At 42.7% G+C, this 23,997-nt stretch overlaps 2 protein-coding genes and 1 non-coding gene across 4 annotated transcripts in view; all 3 read right to left on the bottom strand.

The window, feature by feature from the left end:
* Nucleotides 1-11,310, bottom strand: part of bbs9 (Bardet-Biedl syndrome 9) — a 390,202-nt gene extending 378,892 nt beyond the window's left edge. The window contains 1 exon segment of the mRNA XM_034173643.1: nucleotides 11,203-11,310. The gene's annotated coding sequence lies outside the window, so the exon portion shown is untranslated.
* A 3,555-nt stretch (nucleotides 11,311-14,865) lies between these two features.
* Nucleotides 14,866-14,937, bottom strand: trnap-agg. Its single transcript has one exon. It is a non-coding gene; the product is annotated as a tRNA-Pro (tRNA).
* Nucleotides 14,938-19,512: 4,575 nt separating this feature from the next.
* Nucleotides 19,513-23,997, bottom strand: part of nt5c3a (5'-nucleotidase, cytosolic IIIA) — an 85,753-nt gene continuing 81,268 nt past the window's right edge. For both annotated transcript variants that reach the window (XM_034174400.1, XM_034174399.1), the window contains exons 7-8: nucleotides 22,245-22,445; nucleotides 19,513-21,853 (exon numbers count right to left, since the gene is read on the bottom strand). In XM_034174400.1, coding sequence (XP_034030291.1) covers nucleotides 21,752-21,853; nucleotides 22,245-22,445 — 303 coding nt within the window. In that variant the 3' untranslated portion in view covers nucleotides 19,513-21,751. The remainder of the gene's footprint in view (nucleotides 21,854-22,244; nucleotides 22,446-23,997) is intronic.

The following is a 23,997-nucleotide window of genomic DNA, read 5'->3' as shown; positions in this document are numbered from 1 at the left end:
TATAGGTCACGTGGTCATAATGCTACGTACTTGGACATGTATTTGTTAGTGATACGTAGTTTCGTAAACTGTTAACCACAGCCACTAATCCTAACTCTAACCATAATCCCTATCCCTAACCATGACAATAACAATAACCCTTAACCCTAACCTTAACCATAACAAGACTGTGCTAGGTACGAATAGAATTTGCGAATGTTAATACAGCTATGTACAAATAGCCACTTCCACATTTTTTAAATTTAAATTGAACCTTTATTTAACCACGTTAGTCCAATTAAGATCTCTTTTACAAGGGGGACCTGGACAATTATAAAGTTTCCAATTCACCTAACCTGCATGTCTTTGGATGTGGGAGGAAACCAGAGCACCCGGTTGCAAACTCCACACAGAAAGGCCACAGATGGGAACTGATCCCATGACCTTCTTGCTGTGAGGTAATCCACCGTGCTGCCCACAAAACTAAATAAAGTGTATTTGATTTATTTGATTAACTGATTAAATGAGTTTACATAACTGTTGCCCTCCCACCGGATTGGTACAAAACCAACAATGTAATTTAGAGCAATCTCTTTTTTCTGGAGATAGAAACTTGTTCTGGCACATGATGGTGATTAAAGATGAAAAACCTACTTTCCTACCATACTAATGTGTTTTGGTGTGACCTGTTTTCACGACATTCATTCATTCATTTATTCATTCATTCACTTTGTAATTGGGTTTGGGTCATGCTGGCACAAACAAACCCAGAAGACAAACAAATTTATTTATATAATAACAAGCAGATGAGGAGGTGAAAGTATTATTTTCTATGTAAATGGATATATTTTCAAAAACCTATCTTGGGCACTCTAAAATATGAACCATATTTGAAAAAAAAGAAAGACATTCTTCCTGAGGGGAATCATAATGTGTTAAGCCTTCATATTTGCCATCAAAATAGTTAAGAGTCAAGAGACAGAGTTAACCTAGTTCAGAAGACTGATCGGTTAATAAGAAGTGTTCCAAATATATTGGGTACCACTGAATTGATATGCAACTCATGTACAGTATATAAGAGCAAACAAAAATAACAACGCAGTCGTTACTGACTCCCTATCTCTTTCATTTTTTTTTCACTGGACAAGGGCTCACAATATTTGGAGGTTGCATTCTGGCATGACAAGTGAGTGGAAGGCAGTTCCCCATATGGACGTATACAGTTGTGTGAACTAAACTACAGTATCCCTTCTTACATGTAAAAGTGATACTCTGCAACACACTTAGAGGACTCACAGGTAATGATATTTTTATATTGGCAAGTGAGCAAAGGCTGAAAAAAAGATTGTTGGCAACAGGCACAATATTAATTCATACTATATGTTGTGTGGGCCGCCAGAAGAGGAGGTACTGCTGGCCCACCACCAGAGGGCGCCCTGCCTGAAGTGCGGGCTTCAGGCACGAGAGGGCGCTGCCGCCATGGACACAGCCGGGGGTGACAGCTGTCGCTCATTACCTCTTGACAGCTGTCACCCATCTACTCAACATCATCTCACTCCATAAAGACCAGACGTCATCTCCACCTCGTTGCTGAGATATCATACTTCATAGGAGGTAATACTCTCAGCCTTTTTGTGAGATTTTTCAGCTGAGACCGCTGCAACATATTGAATGAGAGGTGGAGGTGGCATTCCCACCGTTGTTGTTACTGGGTGTACACACACCCACACTTGACTGTCTTTGTTCTTCGCCAGCAGTACCAGATCTGACAGTCGGGGACGGTGATCACCTGGGAATTCGGGACTTGGCGGCTCCAGTATTCACCAGGTTCTGGGGCGGCGGAAATCGTGTGGTTCCGGCTCTTCTCAGGACAGACGTCTTCTATCCTCGAGCCTGCCCACACGTCACCTCTGTGTATTGACTGTTATGATATTCTGTGATTGTCTGTATGTTCGTTGTGCACATTCACAAAATTAAATTGTTACTTTTTGGCTCATCTATTGACCGTTCATTTGCGCCCCCTGTTGTGGGTCCGTGTCACTACACTTTCCCAACAGGATATCTCGGCCAGCGGCATGGACTCCGAGGGGCGTCACCCGGCTGTTGAACGGCCAATGGGAGAGCAGGGAGCGCAGGCGTCTGCAGGAGACGTGATTGGTGAGCTGCAGCACATTCTCACCGCCTTTACGGCTCGGTTGGATCAAATGACTGAGCAAAACATCCTCCTGAACCGCAGGGTGGAGGCTCTCTCCGCACAGATGGCGGCGAGCGCTCAGGGCGCTGCTGCGGCTCGTCCTCCTGCCGACCCTGTGCAGGATATAAACGTTCCAGTGGTGGTTCAACAACCCCTCCCACCATCCCCTGAAGCATACATAAGCCCTCCTGAGCCGTACGGAGGTTGTGTGGAGACGTGCGCGGACTTTCTTATGCAGTGTTCGCTCGTCTTCGCACAACGTCCCGTCACGTACGCATCAGATGCTAGTAAAATAGCTTATGTGATTGCTCTGCTTCGGGGTAAAGCACGCGCCTGGGCTACGGCGCTCTGGGAACAGAACTCACGATTGTTATCAGCATACACTGGGTTTGTGGGGGAGTTCAGAACAGTGTTTGATCACCCTAACAGAGGAGAGACCGCTTCAACTGTGCTGCTGTCAATGAGACAGGGACGCGAGAGCGCAGCCGCTTATGCAGTCAGCTTCCGCATCGCGGCTGCGAGTTCCGGCTGGAATAACGTTGCGCTCCGCGCCGCCTTCGTAAACGGACTGTCGTTGGTTCTGAAGGAGCAGCTGGTAGCTAAGGAGGAACCGCGGGATTTAGATGGGCTTATCAATCTCGTTATACGGTTAGACAATCGGTTGGAGGAACGCCGTCGGGAGCGAGGCGAAGGACGTGACCGGATACGCGCCGCCCCTCTCCCTTCCGGGTTCGATAAGGCGCCGCCCTCCCCACACTCCACAGCCGCAGCGCTTTGTGGGGCAACAGCTCCCCCTGCTGACGTTGTTAGGGAAACGCACAGGGCCAAAATGGGGAGGCTGATCCGTGGAGAGTGTTTTCTCTGCAGCTCAACTGAGCACACACAGAGAAACTGCCCCAAACGGCCAAAACGACAACAACCGCCCTTAGAGACTGGGCTAAGGAGGGGTCAAACCATTCAAGTGAGACACACAAATTGCCACACGACTCCCAGTCACAATCCTGAGCGGGGATTTAACCCTTCAAGCCCGAGCACTGGTGGACACGGGGTCAGAAGGGAATCTGCTAGACAGCAGATGGGCAAGGGAGGTAGGGCTCCCTCTGGTGGCGCTTCCTTCGCCATTGCATGTGCGGGCACTAGATGGCACCCTCCTCCCTTTACTCACACACAAGACACAACCAGTAACTCTGGTAGTGTCTGGAAACCATCGGGAAGAGGTTGAGTTTTTTGTGACTCCTTCTACCTCCCGCGTGATTTTGGGCATCCCATGGATGTTGAAGCACAATCCCCGGATTGATTGGCCATCTGGGGTGGTGGTTCAGTGGAGCGAAACCTGCCATCGGGGGTGTTTAGGATCCTCGGTTCCTCCCGGTTCACAGGCTAAGGAGGAGGTCAAAGTCCCTCCCAATCTGACGGCAGTGCCGGTTGAGTACCATGATCTTGCTGACGTCTTCAGCAAGGATCTGGCACTCACCCTTCCCCCGCACCGTCCGTACGATTGTGCCATTGATTTGGTTCCAGGCGCTGAGTTCCCGTCCAGCAGGCTGTACAACCTCTCACGACCTGAGCGCTAATCAATGGAGACCTACATCCAGGACTCATTAGCTGCCGGGCTGATCCGGAATTCCACCTCCCCGATGGGGGCAGGTTTCTTTTTTGTGGGCAAGAAAGATGGCGGACTTTGTCCATGTATTGATTACAGGGGGCTGAATGAGATTACGGTTCGCAACCGATACCCATTGCCATTGGTAGATTCCGTGTTCACCCCCCTGCATGGAGCCAAAATCTTTACTAAGCTGGATCTTAGGAATGCGTATCACCTGGTTCGGATCCGGAAGGGAGACGAATGGAAGACGGCATTTAACACCCCGTTAGGTCACTTTGAGTACCTGGTCATGCCGTTCGGCCTCACCAACGCCCCCGCGACGTTCCAAGCCTTGGTTAACGACGTCTTGCGGGACTTCCTGCACCGATTCATCTTCGTATATCTGGACGATATTCTCATCTTTTCTCCGGATCCTGAGACCCATGTCCAGCATGTACGTCAGGTCCTGCAGCGGTTGTTAGAGAACCGACTGTTTGTGAAGGGCGAGAAGTGCGAGTTTCACCGCGCGTCTTTGTCCTTCCTGGGGTTTATAATCTCCTCCAACTCCGTCGCCCCTGATCCGGCCAAGGTTGCGGCGGTGAGAGACTGGCCCCAACCAACAAGCCGTAGGAAGCTGCAACATTTCCTCGGCTTTGCTAATTTCTATAGGAGGTTCATTAAGGGCTACAGTCAGGTAGTTAGCCCCCTGACAGCCCTGACCTCTCCAAAAGTCCCCTTCACCTGGTCGGATCGGTGTGAAGCCGCGTTCAAGGAGTTGAAACGACGGTTCTCTACTGCGCCAGTTTTGGTGCAGCCCGACCCTAGCCGCCAGTTCATGGTTGAAGTGGACGCCTCTGACTCAGGGATAGGAGCCGTGCTGTCCCAGAGCGGAGAGACTGATAAGGTTCTTCACCCGTGTGCCTATTTTTCCCGCAGGTTGACCCCGGCTGAACGGAACTATGACGTCGGCAATCGAGAACTCCTTGCGGTGAAAGAGGCTCTTGAGGAGTGGAGACACCTGTTGGAGGGAGCGTCTGTGCCATTCACGGTTTTCACTGACCATCGGAACCTGGAGTATATCAGGACCGCCAAGCGGCTGAACCCCAGGCAAGCCCGCTGGTCACTGTTCTTCGGGCGTTTCGACTTCCGGATCACCTATCACCCCGGGACCAAGAACCAGAGATCGGATGCCTTGTCCCGGGTACACGAAGACGAAGTCAAAACAGAGCTGTCGGATCCACCGGAGCCCATCATTCCGGAGTCCACTATCGTGGCCACCCTCACCTGGGACGTGGAGAAGACCGTCCGGGAGGCCCTGGCACGGAGCCCGGACCCTGGAACCGGTCCGAAGAACCGTCAGTATGTCCCACCAGAGGCCAGAGCTGCAGTCTTGGACTTCTGTCACGGTTCCAAGCTCTCCTGTCATCCAGGGGTGCGAAGGACCGTGGCAGTTGTCCGGCAGCGCTTCTGGTGGGCGTCTCTGGAGGCCGACGTCCGGGAATATATCCAGGCCTGCACCACCTGTGCCAGGGGCAAGGCAGTACATAAGAAGGCCCAAGGACTCCTCCAGCCGCTGCCGGTGCCTCATCGCCCCTGGTCCCACATCGGCCTGGATTTCGTCACGGGCCTCCCGCCGTCCCAGGGCAACACCACCATCTTCACGATAGTGGACCGATTCTCCAAGGCGGCCCACTTCGTGGCCCTCCCAAAGCTCCCAACAGCCCAGGAGACAGCAGACCTCCTGGTCCACCACGTCGTCCGTCTGCATGGGATACCCTCCGACATCGTCTCTGATCGTGGTCCCCAGTTCTCCTCACACGTCTGGAGGAGCTTCTGCAGGGAACTGGGGGCCACCGTGAGCCTCTCGTCCGGGTACCATCCACAGACGAATGGACAGGCAGAGCGGGCCAACCAGGACTTGGAACAGACCCTCCGCTGCGTCACATCCGCGCACCCGACGGCCTGGAGTAACCATCTGGCCTGGATCGAGTATGCGCATAACAGCCAGGTGTCTTCTGCCACCGGCCTCTCCCCATTTGAGGTGTGTTTGGGGTATCAGCCCCCGTTGTTTCCCGTGGTGGAGGGAGAGGTCGGTGTGCCCTCGGTCCAGGCCCACCTACGGAAGTGCCGTCGGGTGTGGCGCTCCGCCCGTTCTGCCTTGTTGAAGGCCCGGACGAGGGCGAAGACCCATGCAGACCGCCGGCGATCCCCGGCCCCTGCTTACCAGCCCGGGCAGGAGGTGTGGCTTTCCACGAAGGACATCCCCCTCCAGGTGGACTCCCCAAAACTTCAGGACAGGTACATTGGCCCCTTCAGGATCCTCAAAGTCCTCAGTCCTGCCGCAGTGAAGCTCCAACTCCCGGCTTCACTGCGGATCCATCCGGTTTTCCACGTGTCCCGCATCAAACCTCACCACACCTCACCCCTCTGTGCTCCCGGACCGGCGCCGCCTCCTGCTCGGATCATCGACGGGGAGCCGGCTTGGACGGTGCGCCGGCTCCTGGATGTCCGTCGGATGGGTCGGGGGTTCCAGTACTTGGTGGACTGGGAGGGGTATGGACCCGAAGAACGCTCCTGGGTGAAGAGGAGCTTCATCCTGGATCCGGCCCTCCTGGCCGACTTCTACCGCCGACACCCCGACAAACCTGGTCGGGCGCCAGGAGGCGCCCGCTGAGGGGGGGGTCCTGTTGTGTGGGTCGCCAGAAGAGGAGGTACTGCTGGCCCACCACCAGAGGGCGCCCTGCCTGAAGTGCGGGCTTCAGGCACGAGAGGGCGCTGCCGCCATGGACACAGCCGGGGGTGACAGTTGTCTCTCATTACCTCTTGACAGCTGTCACCCATCTACTCAACATCATCTCACTCCATAAAGACCAGACGTCATCTCCACCTCGTTGCCGAGATATCATACTTCATAGGAGGTAATACTCTCAGCCTTTTTGTGAGATTTGTAACTCTGTTATTGTGAGAATTTGCAGGAGAACCGGTCGTTTGTGAGGAGGCTGTACAAGACGGCGCTCCTTTTCAGCTGAGACCGCTGCAACATATTGAATGAGAGGTGGAGGTGGCATTCCCACCGTTGTTGTTACTGAGTGTACACACACCCACACTTGACTGTCTTTGTTCTTCGCCAGCAGTACCAGATCCGACAGTCGGGGACGGTGATCACCTGGGAATTCGGGACTTGGCGGCTCCAGTATTCACCAGGTTCTGGGGCGGCGGAAATCGTGTGGTTCCGGCTCTTCTCAGGACAGACGTCTTCTATCCTCGAGCCTGCCCACACGTCACCTCTGTGTATTGACTGTTATGATATTCTGTGATTGTCTGTATGTTCGTTGTGCACATTCACAACATTAAATTGTTACTTTTTGGCTCATCTATTGACCGTTCATTTGCGCCCCCTGTTGTGGGTCCGTGTCACTACACTTTCCCAACACTATATCAGGCATTAGCGAAAAGTAAGTTGTCAATTTCAACTCTCAATCAACGTTGAAGCTATGATTTCTCACCAACTGTTTACTAAAACAACGCTTTGGATAATCAGTTGGATAATGAGTTGAATAATGAAGGTAAACCTGACATCTTCTCTGTTGATACAAGTGTCAGTGGTTGGGGGTGGGGTGAGAGGGTTGGTGATGGCAAGCAGCTTTCCTGTGTGGTAAATGCTGAGCAGGTGGAACAGACAACTAATCCAGAAAGAGAATCCCTTCTCTCTGCAGTACCTTCTACTCTGCCTTAGCCACTGTTTCATGAATCATAAAAAATGTGAAATTCAAATTCACAGTTTGAAATGAAATAACTTCTGTAGCGCTATTTAAGAATATATTTCCAAGAGGTTTTAATCTTCATTAAACAAAACAGTGCCTCTCTGGGAAAGCCACTCATAAATGTACTTTGCTGTTGGCCACTTCTTTTGACTGCTCCCATTAGGGGTTGCCAGTGTACACCACTCAACCCTTTCCATCTGAACCTGTCCTCTGCATCTTCCTCTGTTTCACCAACCATCTGCATGTCCTCCCTCAGCACATCCATAAAACTTCTTTTTAGCCTCCCTCATCTCTTCTTGCCTGATGGCTCCATCCTCAACATCCTTCTCCCTATAAACCCTGGGTCCCTCTCCTGCACATGTCTGAACCATATCAGTCTCAACTCTGGCTTTGTCTCCAAACTATCAAACCTGTGCTGTCCCTCTAACAAGCTCATTCCTAATTCTGTCCATCCTCATTTCCAAAGAAAATTTCAGCATCTTCAGCTCTGCCACCACCAGCTCTGCCTCCTGTTAGTGCCACCATCTCTAAGCCATATAGCATAGCTGGTCTCACTGCTGTCTTGTAGACTTTCCATTTCACTCTTGCAAATACCCTTTTGTCACAAATCACTCCTGACACCTTTCTCCACTCACTCCACCCTGCCTGCACTTTCTTGTTCATTTCGCTATCCCACTCTCCATTACTTTGGACAGTTGACCCCAAGTATTTAAACTTATCTACTGTCACCCCCTTTATTCCTTACAACCACACAATTTCAATGTGCTCCCCTTCACTCACAAACATGTACTCCATCTTGTGCCTACTGGCCACCTCACTAAGCCAGTCTGAACCTGCTCTCTGCTCTTACTACAGATCACGATGTCATCTGCAAACACCATAGTCCACAGAGACTCCTGTCTGATCTCATCCGTCAACATGTCCATCACCAGTTGGAAACTAGAAAGGGCTCAGAGCCATTCCTTGATGTAATCCCGCCTCCACCCTGAATGCATCTGTCATTCCTACTGTACACCTCACTGTTGTCACACTGTCCTTGAACATACATTCTGCACTTCCTCATACAATAACACAATGTTTCTTTTGGCATCTTGTCATGAGCTTTCTGTAAAACCTCATACACAGTGCAACTCCTTTTGGCCTTCTCTATACTTCTCCATCAGCACCCTCAGAGCAAACATTGCATCTGTAGTGCTTTTTCTCAGCATGAAACCACATTGCTGCTTGCAGATCTTCACATCTTTTATAAGCCTTGTTTCCACTACACTTTCCCAAGACTACACACTATGTCTCATGAAGTTTATACATCTGTAGTTGTTGCAGCTCCGCACCTCATCCTTATTCCTAAAAATCAAAACCAAGACATTTCTTCTCTACTCCCAAAGATTTTATTAAAGTCTTGGTATGAACTCCATTCCCATCTCTGCTAAACATTTGTATGCCTCCACTCGTTAGTCATTTGGAATAACTGCCTTTCAGGTCTTCATAGTTGAACTTGCTTCATTCGTACTAATATCTTGTACTTCCTGATTTACTCTCTTCATATCATCCAGACTTTGCTCTCTCATACTCTGTCATTTTCTTCATCATTCATCAGCTCCTCAAAATATTCCCTCCACCTTCTCAACATGTCCTCCTCACTTTTCAGCAGATTTCCACCTTCATCTTTCAAAACCTTTCCTACTCAGTTATTCAGTCTGGCCAATTGTCATAAGTACTTTTCTCCTTCCTTAGTGTTCAACTTCATGAACAGCTGGCTATATGCCCTTTCCTTAGCCGTTGCCACATCTCTTTTCACCTTACCCTGCATCTCCTTGTACTCCTGTCTGCTTTTCCTAGTTCTTTTTTGCCAACAATCTTCTCCTTATAGTTTCCTGTACATCTACATTCCACCACCAACTCTTGTTATTTTCCTTCCTCTGTCCAGATGTCACACCCTGTACCTTCCTAGTTGTCTGCATCACCACATCTGCTGTAGTTGTCTATTTGTCCAGGATCACTTCACCTCCTTCCAGTGCCTGTCTCACAATAACAATAACCCTTATCCCTAACCTTAACCATAACAAGACTGTGCTACGTACGAATAGAATTTGGGATTGTTAATACAGCTATGTACAAATAGTCACTTTTATTTAAATTGAACCTTTATTTAACCACGTTAGTCCAATTAAGATCTCTTTTACAAGGAATAACCTGGACACAAAAAGTTTCCAATTCACCTAACCTGCATATCTTTGGATGTGGGGCGTGGAAGTTGGAGCACCCAAAAGAAACCCACATAAACACAGGGAGAACATGCAAGCTCCACACAGAAAGGCCCCAGGTGGGAATCGATCCCATGACCTTTTTGCTGTGAGGCAACAGTGCTAACCACTAATCCACATTGCTGCCTGATTTTTTTTGTCCATGCAGAAAATACCAGAATCCAGTCATAGGTTTTTGCGAGTCCAGCTTATTAACACGTTACTTTCCTGATTACCTCCTCCTGCTCCATGAATTTCACAGAACACACCAAGCAACACCCTTGATGTGTTACACGGATGCAGGCACCGAATGGGAAAGTCTGTCCAAACTTTTGACTGGCATTGTATATATGGGTAATGGGTAAGAGCTTGCATTTCATCAGAGAGCCACCATCGACAATATTTGGCAGTGACTATTCGAAAGTAGCCGTATTTGTATCATGAAATTCTATAGGTACGTAGTCTCTCTCATTGGTCAATATGGGTCATGCGGTCACAAGGCTATGTACGGACATGCATTTGCTAGTGATACATAGATTCTTTTTGTTAACCACAACCACTAATCCTAACTCTAACCATAACCTCTATCCCTAACCACGGCAATAACAATAACCCTTAACCCTAACCTTACCCATAACAAGACTGTGCTACGTACAAATAGAATTTAGGATTGTTAATACAGCTATGTACAAATAGCCACTTTTTATTTAAATTGAACCTTTATTTAACCACGTTAGTCCACAATTAAGATCTCTTTTACAAGGAAGAACCTGGAAACGTATAAAGTTTCCAATTCACCTAACCTGCATATCTTTGGATGTGGGGTGTGGAAGTCGGAGGATCCAGAAGAAACCCACATAAACACAGGGAGAACATGCAAGCTCCACACGGATGGCCCAGGTGGGAATCAATCCCATGACCTTCTTGCTGTGAGGCAACAGTGCTAACCACTAATCCACATTGCTGCCTTTTTTTTTGTCCATGCAGAAAATACCAGAATCCAGTCATAGGTTTTTGCGAGTCCAGCTTATTAACACGATACTTTCCTGATGGAAGTAACTAAGGAGCTGTCCAGATTCAAACCTCTAAATGCTGCAGTCGTAGGTTGGAATATACTTTGAATAGTTCTGTGTTTTTAAGCACATGACACCTGAGGATTTACTGGTTTACACCCACGATGACTATAGGCGCGAGAAAAATCAAGATGCTGCACTATATGCTCATGACGACATGTTTTAAATGTTAACCCTAGCTCTGCTGCACAAGAAGGTTATCGTTCCGATGAACTAAAATTAGCTTAGCCACTAATCGGCTAGTTTGGGTCTCCAAGTTACCTGCACTAAGCTAGCAAAAAAATACAGCAAGAGTGTGGCTGCCCTTTGTAACATTTCCGCAAAAGACAAAACACATTGCTTACTGTTCCAGCGTTTTTCTTACCGTAACGTGAAGCAAGCAGTTGGTACTCCGAGTTCAGACACATAGAAAAAAAATTACATTTCCCACCCTCTTGCTGAAGCACTTCGTTCTGTTGTCATGGCACTGACGCTAAACGGAGCGATCAGACGAATCAGACAGCTGTGCGCAGGAACGGAAACAGAAGGGGACGATGGGAAATTGAGTACAAATACAAACTGCCCTTCACGCATGTGTTAAGAGCCTTTCAGACTTGTTCTTATGCTTCTTTTTTCTTTCGTCCTTGGTATAATGGCGGTTAGCAAACCAAGTCTGCCCCACCAGCTCGGCTGGTATATGGATCAATAAAATGATAGAGTGAAGAACAAAACCCCAGTTGCCTAACTTTAAAGTATTTTCGTCTTCTTGTTTAGTCTCCAAGACGTTTCACCGCTCATCCATGTCAGTAATAAAAAATAATTTTAACAAGTTATTTGGAGAAATGTCTTGACTAAACATGGGAACACATTTTGAAAGTGGGCGCACAGATCGAGGCAAATACATTTGGGTTGTTTCCAATGTGTATTTGTAGCCCAAACATAAATCCAACCATTTTTTTTGTATTTTTTTATTTTCTACAGTGGCCATAACAGGATGTCAAACAAATGCTCCATTGCAGGTGACTTGTGATAATATATAGGCAAGCAGGGTGTACCTGCAGCCATGCATTATAAACCAGCTTATGTAAGCGTGGCTCAGAGTTGTTAATGAAATACATACGCAGAGGTAGACTTTAGCCTGGTTTTTGGTGGTCTAAAGTGCAAATGTTCATATATTGCCAAACAGGCAATATAAATGTTCTAGGCCACACCTATTTTTAAGCAAACATGCCCAGGAGCGCAAGTGTGTGTGATATTTACAGAACATGGGCGATGGGCATTAAAATGGCTTTGGCCATCGAGTCAGGCAGAATTTAACACGTGTGTTGGGCTGTCTGTTGCTTTGTGCCAGGTGGAGAATAGACACCAAGAACTTCTAGCTATCTCCTGCCTGGATGAATCACAACCTTCAATGACAGCTTATGTCATATAGGCCATGATACACTCACCAGCCACATTCTAGATGTGGTGAAAACAACTTGCTGAAGTTCAAACCGAGCATCAGAATAGGGATGAAAGGAGATTTAAGTGACTTTGAATGTGGCATGGTTGATGGTCGCAGATGGGCTGGTCTGAGTATTTCAGAAACTGCTGATCTATGGGGATTTACACACACAACTGTCTCTAGGGTTTACAGAGCATGGTCTAAAAAAGAGAAGATATCCAGTGAGCAGCAATTATGTGGACAAAAATGCCTTGTTGATGTCAGAGGTCAACAGAGAATGGCCAGACTGGTTGAACGGGTGACTGCGTTGTGCCATCATGTCAATATGGACCAACATCTCTGAGGGCTGTTTCCAACACCTTGTTGAATCTATGCCATGAAGAATTAAGGCAATTCTGAAGGCAAAAGTGGGTCCAACCTGGTACTAACATGGTGTAACTAATAAAGTGGTTGGTGACCATATAATATACACAGCTGAATGAAGATACTAATGCTATATGTTTGACTGTTTTATTTATTATACTACTAATTCCTTTGTGCACAGTTCTCAAATAGGTTATTATGGGGTCTGCTTTTGGTTTCCGGCCTCAAGCTTTATGAAAACAGACTTATGTTGCGTTACCATTATTCACGATTTTGTTTTTCTCACATGAAATTTTAGATCATTATAATTAATTTATATTTTATAATTTTATTTAATATTTAATTGGTCCCCCCCAAAATTAAAGGTTTCCTAATAGACAATATAACTGTCCAACCAAACAAAAACAAAGGCAAACAATTTAGTCAAAATAAATAAATGAATCAAATAAAATAATCTGTCTACAATTCAGAATTGAGCTAGAAATCTGTACATGAACACATTTCCCTGTCTCGCTGTTGGCACAGTATTCTTGCGTTAACATGAGAATACGCCTGATTTTTCGATATCTACTGTCATCACATCCATATCTTATATCTATTCAGTGTTTGACTAACACAACTATGTAGTTATTTCGGTCAACACCTACACATTTGAAATAAACATTTAACACTTGTCTTTGTCAATTAACAACAATGTGTTGTGACTTTGAAATAAAACATATTGTGCATGAGATGATTTATCATGTTTAATATTGGGTTGAAAAACCAGTGCAACAACTATTCTGTGTCTCTTGTCATCACATGCCCCATTCTATAGACCTACAAGCGCAACATTTAATAAAGAAAAAATATCTAGTGGTTGTTCTCTAACTGCTGCATTATTTTGGGATGTTAAATTATTATATTTCCTAGTGACTATATCTAACAATCTCCCAGTATAAATGCATCTCTGGGGATTTGGAGCTCAGTGTAATTCTGACTAAATACCATGTTTTAGTCTGTGTTAAAGTAATGCAAAACTGTCACTGTCAGATTTAAGATGAATAGTATGTTTTTGTATTTTGATGTGTGCTTTGTTCGTAATAATTGGAATAATAAGATACTTCTTGCACATAGCTACTGCATGAAATATTGCATCTTGTGCATAAATATTTATTTCATAATTGTCAGAATAATAAGATACTTCTTGCACAGTTACTGCATGAAATACTGCATCTTGTGCATAAATATTTATTTTATAATTATCATAATAAGATACTTCTTGCACTTACAAATAGTTACAGCACGAAATACTGTGTCTTGTGCTTAAATATTTATAATTATCAGAATAAGATACTTCTTGCACATAGTTACAGCATATAGTGCATCTTGTGCATAAATATTTATTTTATAATTATCGGAATAAGATACTTCTTGCACATAGTTACAGCATGAAATACTGCGTCTTGTGCATAAATATTTATAATTGTCAGAATAAGATACTTGTTGCACATAGTTACAGCGTGAAATACTGCGTCTTGTGCATAAATGTTTATAACTATCAGAATAAGATACTTCTTGCACATATAGTTACAGCTTGACATAGTGCATTTTGTGCATAAATATTTATTTTATAATTATGAGAATAAGATACTTCTTGCCCATAGTTACAGCATGACATAGTGCATCTTGTGCATAAATATTTAGTTTATAATTACGAGAATAAGATACTTCTTGCCCATAGTTACAGCATGACATAGTGCATTTTGTGCATAAATATTTATTTTATAATTATGAGAATAAGATACTTCTTGCCCATAGTTACAGCATGACAGTGCATCTTGTGCATAAATATTTCTTTAATAATTATCAGAATAATAAGATACTTCTTGCACAGTTACAGCATGACATAGTACATCTTGTGCATAAATATTTCTTTTATAATTATCAGAATAATCAGATACTTCTTGCACATAGATACAGCATGACATAGTGCATCTTGTGCATAAACATCTTTTATAATTTTCAGAATAATATCATTCTTGCACATAGTTACAGCATGAAATACTGCGTCTTGTGCATAAATATTTATAATTATCAGAATAAGATCATTCTTGCACATAGTTGCTGCATGAAATATTGCATCTTGTGCATTATTTCTTTTATAATATAATAATAAGATACTTCTTGCACATAGTTACTGCAGGAAATAATGGATTTTGTGCATAAACATTGCTTTCAAATAAATTTAAAAAATATACAGGACTCGCCCGGAATTTGAACCCGGGACCTCTCGCACCCTAAGCGAGAATCATATCCCTAGACCAACGAGCCACGTCCAACAAATCCTGGACAGATATTTTCAAAGATCGACTCTTGCCACGTTGACTACAACTCAATACAGTGCGCAGATTCTGTGGAGACGCTCCACGGACTTTTCTGATCTGTCTCACCCAAAACCTAGAACCACACCGAACACTAGAGAGTACATACCGTTGATCGGCGTGGCCGCCATCTTCTGTAGGTAATCATTCGGACTAAATTTCGAAAACAATCTTAAATGTTCAGAACGTTTTCATTTGCATTATTACAAGTGAGGGTTCATCACATAATGGCTAGACTAATATCAAAAATAATAAATCATATGGCCTACTGTAATTCTTTTTTGTAGCTTCTATTGTTATGGTAATATACTACTATTTTACTATGTTATACTACTACTAATAAACTAATATTTTAAGGTTTGGTTTTCATTGTAGTTAAAAAAAACAATTCCACGATTGAAAAAAATATTAATGCTGTTAATTACAACAGTTCCTCCTACTGGTGTTGCATTTACTCTGTTGTCGTAACTGCAACATGTTTATTATGTATGTCCTGGTTAGTCACAGTATACAAACACAAGGACTGACTCTGAGTCAGGGTCCGCACATTACACATTTATTTAAGCGACACGACTAAAAGAAATTAACAGTTAATGTAACAGTACAAACCACACAAATAGCGAATGTAGTTTCACTTGACCCAATGTACCGCAAAGCTGTCACTTCAGACTTACACACTAATACATTAATCTCACTGTTTTGCGATTTATTGTCCTTTTTGTGAATTAGACATTTACATCAAACATATTGCAATAATCTGTTCCCATCACAAGATGGCGGAGAAAAGCTCTTAATTCTATTCTAGTGTTGGTTGGAAATACGTCTACAGCCGGGCAGTGAAGCATCATGGGATGTACAGGTCCGCAAAGTCCTTACACAATAACGAGTTCCATCTACAGGCGTCTTAAAGGTACTGCAACAAGCTCCGTTTCAGTTTCTCGCGCTGGAAACTGTAAATGAATGAGTGAATCCAGCCCAGACAGCTTGGGTAGATAACTCAAAACACTGCTTTAATCTTGTAATTCACCATATTAAAATAACATAATGAGCTTTAAGACATTTTCAGACTGTGTCTAATTTTTTTTTGGTAATTTTATTTCTTTGCAAATGTAGCTTTGACACAAATACAGAAAAAAATTCTCTTCAGCACTTAAAGCTGTATTACATTTTGGTGGAAGGGAGGAAAAAAAGATCCACAAATGCATTGGGTGATCCTGGGAAGGCCCCACAATTTGTCATTTTTATTTCACACATCAAAGGAAACCAGCAGCTTGTAAAAATACAACATTCAACACTTCACTATATACCAATAATCTTTCAGTATACATAAATTCATCATATGGCATTATTCCACATATGTATGACGGGATGTGTGTTATTAATCCCACCTTTTTCATTAAAAAGACATTATGCAGGTGATGGCATATTTAAAATGTAAGTTCAAAGAGAGGCTTCAACATCGTTTGGATGCAGACAGGGTGCCACATTATTGCTTTGAACTTCAGAGGAAAAAAAAAAAAATCTTAGAAGCAGCAATCAATTTATTACCCCCAAGTTTTCAGTTGCCAACTGAAAACTTGCAAAAATGGTACTAATCCACACACAGTATGCCAGGAATACATGAACAAAGCACATCGCACCATGGGCACCACACAACAACCAAATTAATATCTGGGCAGAGAAAGATTTCTGCTTCTATACAATACCCTCGTGCATTCCCAGGTTGAATATCCAAATGCTGTATGGTGTCGATGGATGAAAAAGGCCTTTTAGACTACATAGTCCAACACTGAGCCACCAAACCTGTGTCACCCAGCAGAGACCTCACATGAAGGCAGAATAATGTAGGCGATATTACAGAGGTGTTTACAATCAGTTATGACCAGGATGCAGGATTCATCAGAATGCAAGGACCCACCAGAAGCTACTCCCCAAAAGTGTTCAAGGAGAGCCAGGTCAAGCAACAGGAAACACTACTTCTCAAAGGGAATAGAGGACACCTGGAATAATCTGTTAGTAAATGTAGTATCAGCACCAATCTTAAACCCATATGAAAAAAAGGCTGAACAGATGTAGGAACAAACCACTATACTAGGATTATAAAGTGGAACCAGTCATGACCAGAGACAAAAGCCAAATTCAAATTATTGACAAAGCAAATGAAAAGCTGTATAGAGCAGGGCTGCCCAAATCTGTTCCGAGAAGGCACCTGCCCTGCATGTTTTTTCCCCACTCTCTTTGCTCTATCTATGCCTAATTAACTGACAAGTGTGCTCAGCCAGAGCAATGCGGAAACACCAGAATAAAAAAAAAATAATAATAATGATCAGATGTGAGCAGAGCAGGTAGACAAAACATGCAGGCCAGGTGCACTATTTGGCCCATGAATATTTTTGAATGTGGGAGGATCCAGACATAAGATTGGTCTGGTTCCCAGGCTTTACATGATCGACCCTTTTCTCCAGGCTCCAGCTCTTATAAGCAGCTGGTCAGGCGTCAATAAACATCTTTCCAGAGCACACCACAGGGAGTCACCACAGGGAGTCGCCACAGGGAGTCGCCACAGCAGCTTTATTTAACAAAAAGCTATCACAGCGTGCAGCACAGATGGAGAACAGGACTGTTTATCGTGTCTATTTCGACTGAGTTTCTCAACTGAGCATCTCAAAGGTTCTGCTGTGATTCAAAAGTGCTCCAGTGTTTTGCTGCAGGTAGAAATAATAAACCTTCCCATTACAACACCTAAACAATCAAACTCTATACTCTACTACAGCATAAATAGAACAGTAAATGTTCTAAACTATTAAAGAAAGCTGTAATAAATGCAGTTTTCTGATGCTTAGTGTGCTGTGCAGCTCTACTAGGTAATAAATTCAAAAGGTACTTAGGCAGCATACAGCCACCAAAGCCCAAAACCCTTCCTCTTAAACTAGTATGACTTGCCCCCCCCCCCCCCCAATCCTCTCCCTTTTTAAAGATCTAGCAATTTTTTAAAATTGTTTTCTGCTCCAGATTAGACAGAGCTATTTCACCATATTTTGTGAAAATAACCTCAAAAAGCTTGAAATTCTCACATTCACTTGCCCCCAAGATGTAACATGATCTATTCCTGGTCATATTAAAGTATCATTTGATACATGTTATTAGTAAAATGGCCTAATGTATCTTATTATACAAATAATGAAAGTTTATGAGTTCACCTCATGAATATTTCATGAGGTGAAAGATGATACCTCCCAGCTTCCACCAAATTAAAAATTTGTTCCATTGAAAGAATGGAAAAACATTCATTATTTGTTTTATATAACAGTGAAAATAGATCCTTAACATTTGGTATTTTATTAATTTAAAAACAGAAAAAGGACTTACATTTTGGTGTGCATTATTTGGGCTTAACAGTCCAACACAAACTTTAAATAGGAGCCCAAAATTGTTCTCAGTAGTCTGTGATGCTGTCCACAGACTTTGTGTACAGACTGCCATCTGCTTTCCTCACTCCAGCGAAAAACCTGCATCAGAAATTTGTCCAGCTTTTCATCCTAACTTCATCCCAACAGCTCTTCATGCCTCCAGACAGCTTACGGCGTGGTGGATTTTTTTTTTTTTTTTTGAAGAATTAGCAGCATCAATTAGCCCCTTCAAATAGTCGTCCTCCAGCAAAACAAAGTCCGCCATGTTAGCTAAACACCGGCCGCGGTAGTGTTAGCATGCACGGTGGTCGGGGCGTGCAATAGCACATTTCATATAGCACTAAAATTGTATGCTAAAAATAACTATTGCGCGGTCAATGAAATACAATGGCAAATGGTACGTGACAAGCCACCAATCAAATGACAAGGATCCACTTAGCCGTTATATATGTTCTGAATTATTATAAAATGTCTTGGCTATACATCTTTGTGGCTCAGTAATCTATTACAGGATCAAACAAAACCGGTGCACCAAGATCTTTGTGAATTCATGCACTGGTTTTGAAATACCACAAATATTGTACTTTCTTGGTACAAAGTTACTTTAAAGTCTATTATAGAAAAATATCAAGTTGACATCTCTACAAGCACTACTCAAAGATACATTCAGAGTTTGTGGTAGGTGGCAAATAAAAAAATAAAATGTTATAGTTGGTGATTCTTTTCCTTTACTTAACCCATTTTGATTTCTTGCATAAACACATTTTTCAGGGTCCTGTTAGGACTGACTTAATTCTATGACAGATGCACTTCTGTAATATGGTATTAAAGTCTATCTTCTCACAAGTTAGATACTTAGATACAATACTTATCAAATATTTTTAACATTTTAAATAATTTTTCTATGTTCCACAACACATTAAAATACATTAAAATCTCAGCACAATTCAAATATTTCAACAGCTGAACAATATCATTCTTAAAATACAGTAAAAATAACACCTGTCTTAGTAGTTTCCTGTACATATCAGTGTTTATCCAGTTTCAAAAAAAAATAAAAAAAAAAAAAAAAAATAATTAAAAAAATAAAATAAATAAAAAAAAAATAAAAAAAATACAAAAATCTGGACTTTGCTGTTTCCTGAACAGGTGCAGACTGTATTTAGTGACAAAATGAACCTTATATAGACCTTTGAACACTAATAAAATGGTTATACAGAATGTTGGAACAGTAAAATTAAACTGCTGATATCAACAACTTGTGTTAAGCAGCGTCTCACTCATCATCACTATATAAATTGAACTATAACTGATGTGCACTCTTTAACAAATAATGGTGTACTTTTTTCTTCCAGCGGTGTGCTTCTGATCTGTAGCCGCCTGAAACACAGTTTACTCACTGCATCTTACATGGATGTACAGTAAAACACACCTAAACAGTCATCGTGTAAACCGGATATTCACACTCACGGACAAAAACAAAAGTCCCAATGCCTTTGTATGGTTTTCCATTTAATAAACACCGCATATAATGGATTTTGTATAACAGATTTTCGCTAACTTTGGACAAAACGTCCTGTCCGATCGCAATGCATTTTCATTAAAACCACTCACGTGTACCGGACAGAGCAGTCTGGTTGTGCCCAGTAACAGAGCTACGAAATGAGGTTCAGCACAGACGCTCTCTGATTCAAGGAAAGTGGGTACCGTGTTTCCTTGATTAAAAGCCTGGCTGTTTATTTTTTCAAACTGTGCTCAGACCCGGGTCCAAAACGAGGCAGGGCGTAATTCAAGGCCAGCGATTATTAACAAAATGCTGCTTGTTGCCTGCATTATAATATGGTGTTAAGTATCCCTGGGTGTGACAAACCAAACTGCTTTAGATCAGAGCCCTCTGCATGGCTCTCCAGAGTCCGATGCACACCTGCTAAATGATGGATACTGCCAAAAGGATGCGATTTGTTACTTTTATGTTTCCACTTCTTCCTCTCCACCATATTTTAATAGTTTTTGCAGTGTGCATGCTGATTACATTTCGGTCATGGATCAAATACGTTTGGCAGAAACGTCTGTAAATATGACCAACTTTACAACAAGGGGTCAGAAAAGACACCCAAATCACCTGCAATTCATGGAGGGAAATTGTATGTACCATGTCATTGGTTTGGAGGTTGATGATTGCATAAAGAAGTGGAGCTCATTGAGGGACAATTTAATCCAGAAAAACGCCTGTTCCTGCTGTAAAACGAATAAAGATGCAACAGAGAACTTTAAAAAGGGTCACGCGCGCGTTGTCATTCCATGGCCACAGAGTTACAGAGCTGCACAAGTATAAATCAGGCTTTAGCATTTTAAGGTACCACTCCACAACAGATTTGGTGGGGGGGACGTTGCTCGACCAAATGCTATCTTTTTAATGCAAATAATGCCTGGCACTTATTTAAGGCAGGCATTTATTTTTCCTCAAAGTTTTGACCCAGTCATTAAATGAGACGGGCCCCTATTCAAGGTCAGGCTGATAATCAAGGAAATACGTAAGCCTAATTGGTGCTGGGGATTCCTCATAGATAGTTCTGGCCTGCTGACTGTAACTAATCCGTTACATACATATAATGGGACAAAATTCGCTGGTCCACCTGAACCTGAATATGCGAGTTTTACTGTGTACCAAAACAAGCAGTTTATCACTGACTGATTAAACAAAAGGACTTAGATATACTAGTTGGGGTTAACAAATTTATACTCATTCACTTTAAAATCAGGTGTGATACCACTTTTCAGATCAGTGCTGGGACTTCTGTAAATAAAGCTAAGGTAACTTTTTAGATGCATGCTTCATGGCTGACAAGCCACAGTTTTACACTGTCCTAGGAAGAGACCAGTTGCACAGTCACACTAAATTGGTGAGGGACAAACTCCATCTGTGTAATTGTTACAGTTTTGTTACCATTGTTATTAAGATTATTTTTGATATGGTAAATTTGTATACCATATCAAAAATAATCTTAATAACAATGGTAACAAAACTGTAACAATTACACAGATGGAGTTTGTCCCTCACCAATTTTGTTTACCATCTTCCATTTAAAAAATAAAAATAAAAAGACAGAAAGAATGTAAAAATGATAAAAAGAAATTGATACCAACAGAGAAAACAGTAAAAACAGGGTGATACTGCAGCACTAACGTTAAAAAGAGTTCAACCGAGAGATGAAAAAGCCTTAAGAGGCTTTTAGAGGATGAGCTGCAATGGCGGACAATGATTTTCGGCTGGCATATAGAGTCCAATGAGTCTGGGTGGAGGGGAGTGGCTGATGGGAAGAGATGAATAAATGTGAATGAGGAAAAGCACAGTTATAGAACCTTCTGGAGGATGGCATTGGGCACTTCCAAAGTTTCATCCTTCACCAGAACAATATCATAACAGTCCAGATATTTCTCCAGATGCTCCTCCACCTGCAGCATCAGAAGGAAGGAAAACTGTCAGCTGAAGTTTTACAGTTCAGCTTGATAATCTCTGAGCTGCCACCAGCAGTTGATGTCACGTAAGGAAAAACAGGATACGTTATTTTCCCACTACTTGGAATGTCTACAGTTTATAAACAATGTCCTTCAAGAACATCTGGACTTAAGACTTGCAGATCTGTCAGCATTTTGCAAATTGACAGTTGGTTTTACAGTTAACAACCGTGCAGGACATTGCAGAATTTGGGGGTGAAACAATAAAAGCGTTGAGAATTCTGAAGGTTAAGTGTCACCTCGTTTCCTGGCTTCAGGTTACGGAACATTTAAAAGATTATAGTGTGTGGTAGCTGTGAATAAATCATGTAATGGGCCTGGGTTGTACCTTATCATTGAGAAAGCCAATCTTGAGAATGTTGTCAATATTGGGCACACCATCTGCCATGCTGAGGTCCCCCAGCGAGTCGCCCATCAGGATGATGTTGCAGTTATTCTTCAGTTGCTTGAAGTACTCTGTATTACGCAAGGCACCATCGTGTTTGTTGTACACATGAATCAGTTCCCCTTTGAAACCCCTCACGATGCCCTGTCAGATGAAGGAAATACCCAGCTATTAAGACAGGTCATGATGTTTTAGTTTCATGGTGAAGATGTACGTGGTATTTAACAGTAACCACAAAACAAGACCTCCTCAAAGATTTCTGTCATTACTGTGGACATTTATGGAAACACTGTATCAACAATCAGGGTGCAACATGTGCGAGGAACCCGCAGTATAAATATGAATGAAATATGAATGAATATATATCATTCAGTACAACTGACAATGCCATGATAAATAAATATATTTATGCGAAGAACTCCCCCAAAACGTTATCAGCTTATTTACATCATAATCACCATATATGGTGTGAATAACATTGACCTGGAGTTATAGTCACAAGAATGTACGCAGAGACACAAATGCAAGCACATCAACAACATGTCCTGCATACGGTCACAGTGAAGGAACAGACTACTTACTTAACAGCTGCTACTCTTATGACAGGTGAATGTTTTTATTGTGAAGCTTATTCACAATATTCATGTTATGAATTATTATGCAGCTTGATGACTTGAGAACAACTTGACAGTGACTTCGTCCCACCTCTGGTAGCTGAAGTGTCAAGCCTGTAGAGTTTTACAAATCTGTACTGATACAGAGCAAATGCTTTGAGAAGATTTTGCAGTTGCAACGCTAAATGCTAACGCAATGCTAAAATACCCTCAGCCGTATGAGCATGGTCTTCTTTATAATTGGCAGTCATTTAATTGGTTATTGGTACATTAATTATTAAGATCCTACTGTCTTATGTACAATTTGTACAGTACATGTTCAATCAAGTCCCCATTTTGTCACCTGATAATTTCACAAGGATCACAACGGAAATAAGCGTTTATGCTTTATTGTGTTATCCATGTATCATTGACACATTCACCTTTGTATGTTTATACTGATGTTGCAGAATAAACTCAATGAAATCAATTAATCAATCAATCATAAACAATATTTTATTTACGCTTTAACGGCATCCGCAGGAGGGTTTCCGTGTGCGTATACGTGAACTTTTGACCAGAGTGGAAGTTAGCTTTGAGTTAGTGGAAGTTAGCGTGCATGCTGATGTCTGCGAGATGTCTTGTAAATCACTCCAGAGGTGTTATGAGGTTACAAAAACAGCATTTTCAGTTTTAGAAGTGTTTGTCAGTAGTTTTTACATAATATGCGGGAAAGATGCTATATTTGTACACAAACAAAACCGAGTTAGCAACTAGCCAGACCAGCCAGTGATGTCACCATGCTAGCATCCACAAAATGTCTTGTAAATCACTCCAGATGTGTTATCAAAACAAAAAGAAAAAGTTTTCAGTTTTAGAAGTGTTTATTTCTCGCTAATGTTTACATAATATATGAGAAACATGTTATATTTAACCAGAAACAGAGTGGTTTTGGAGCTTCACAGAGTGACGTCACAGTGCCGCGGTACTCTGATTGGCTTTCACCCCTGCCCCAGATTTGCATAATTTATTGCATAAAAATACGAATCACTTTTTAACCTCTTAAAATAGTTGACCTATTTTTAGCCATCTTTGAATATGTC

This window comes from Thalassophryne amazonica, chromosome 7, assembly GCF_902500255.1.
Source record: "Thalassophryne amazonica chromosome 7, fThaAma1.1, whole genome shotgun sequence".
NCBI lineage: Eukaryota > Metazoa > Chordata > Actinopteri > Batrachoidiformes > Batrachoididae > Thalassophryne > Thalassophryne amazonica.
This window is presented reverse-complemented; position numbering and strand designations above follow the sequence as displayed.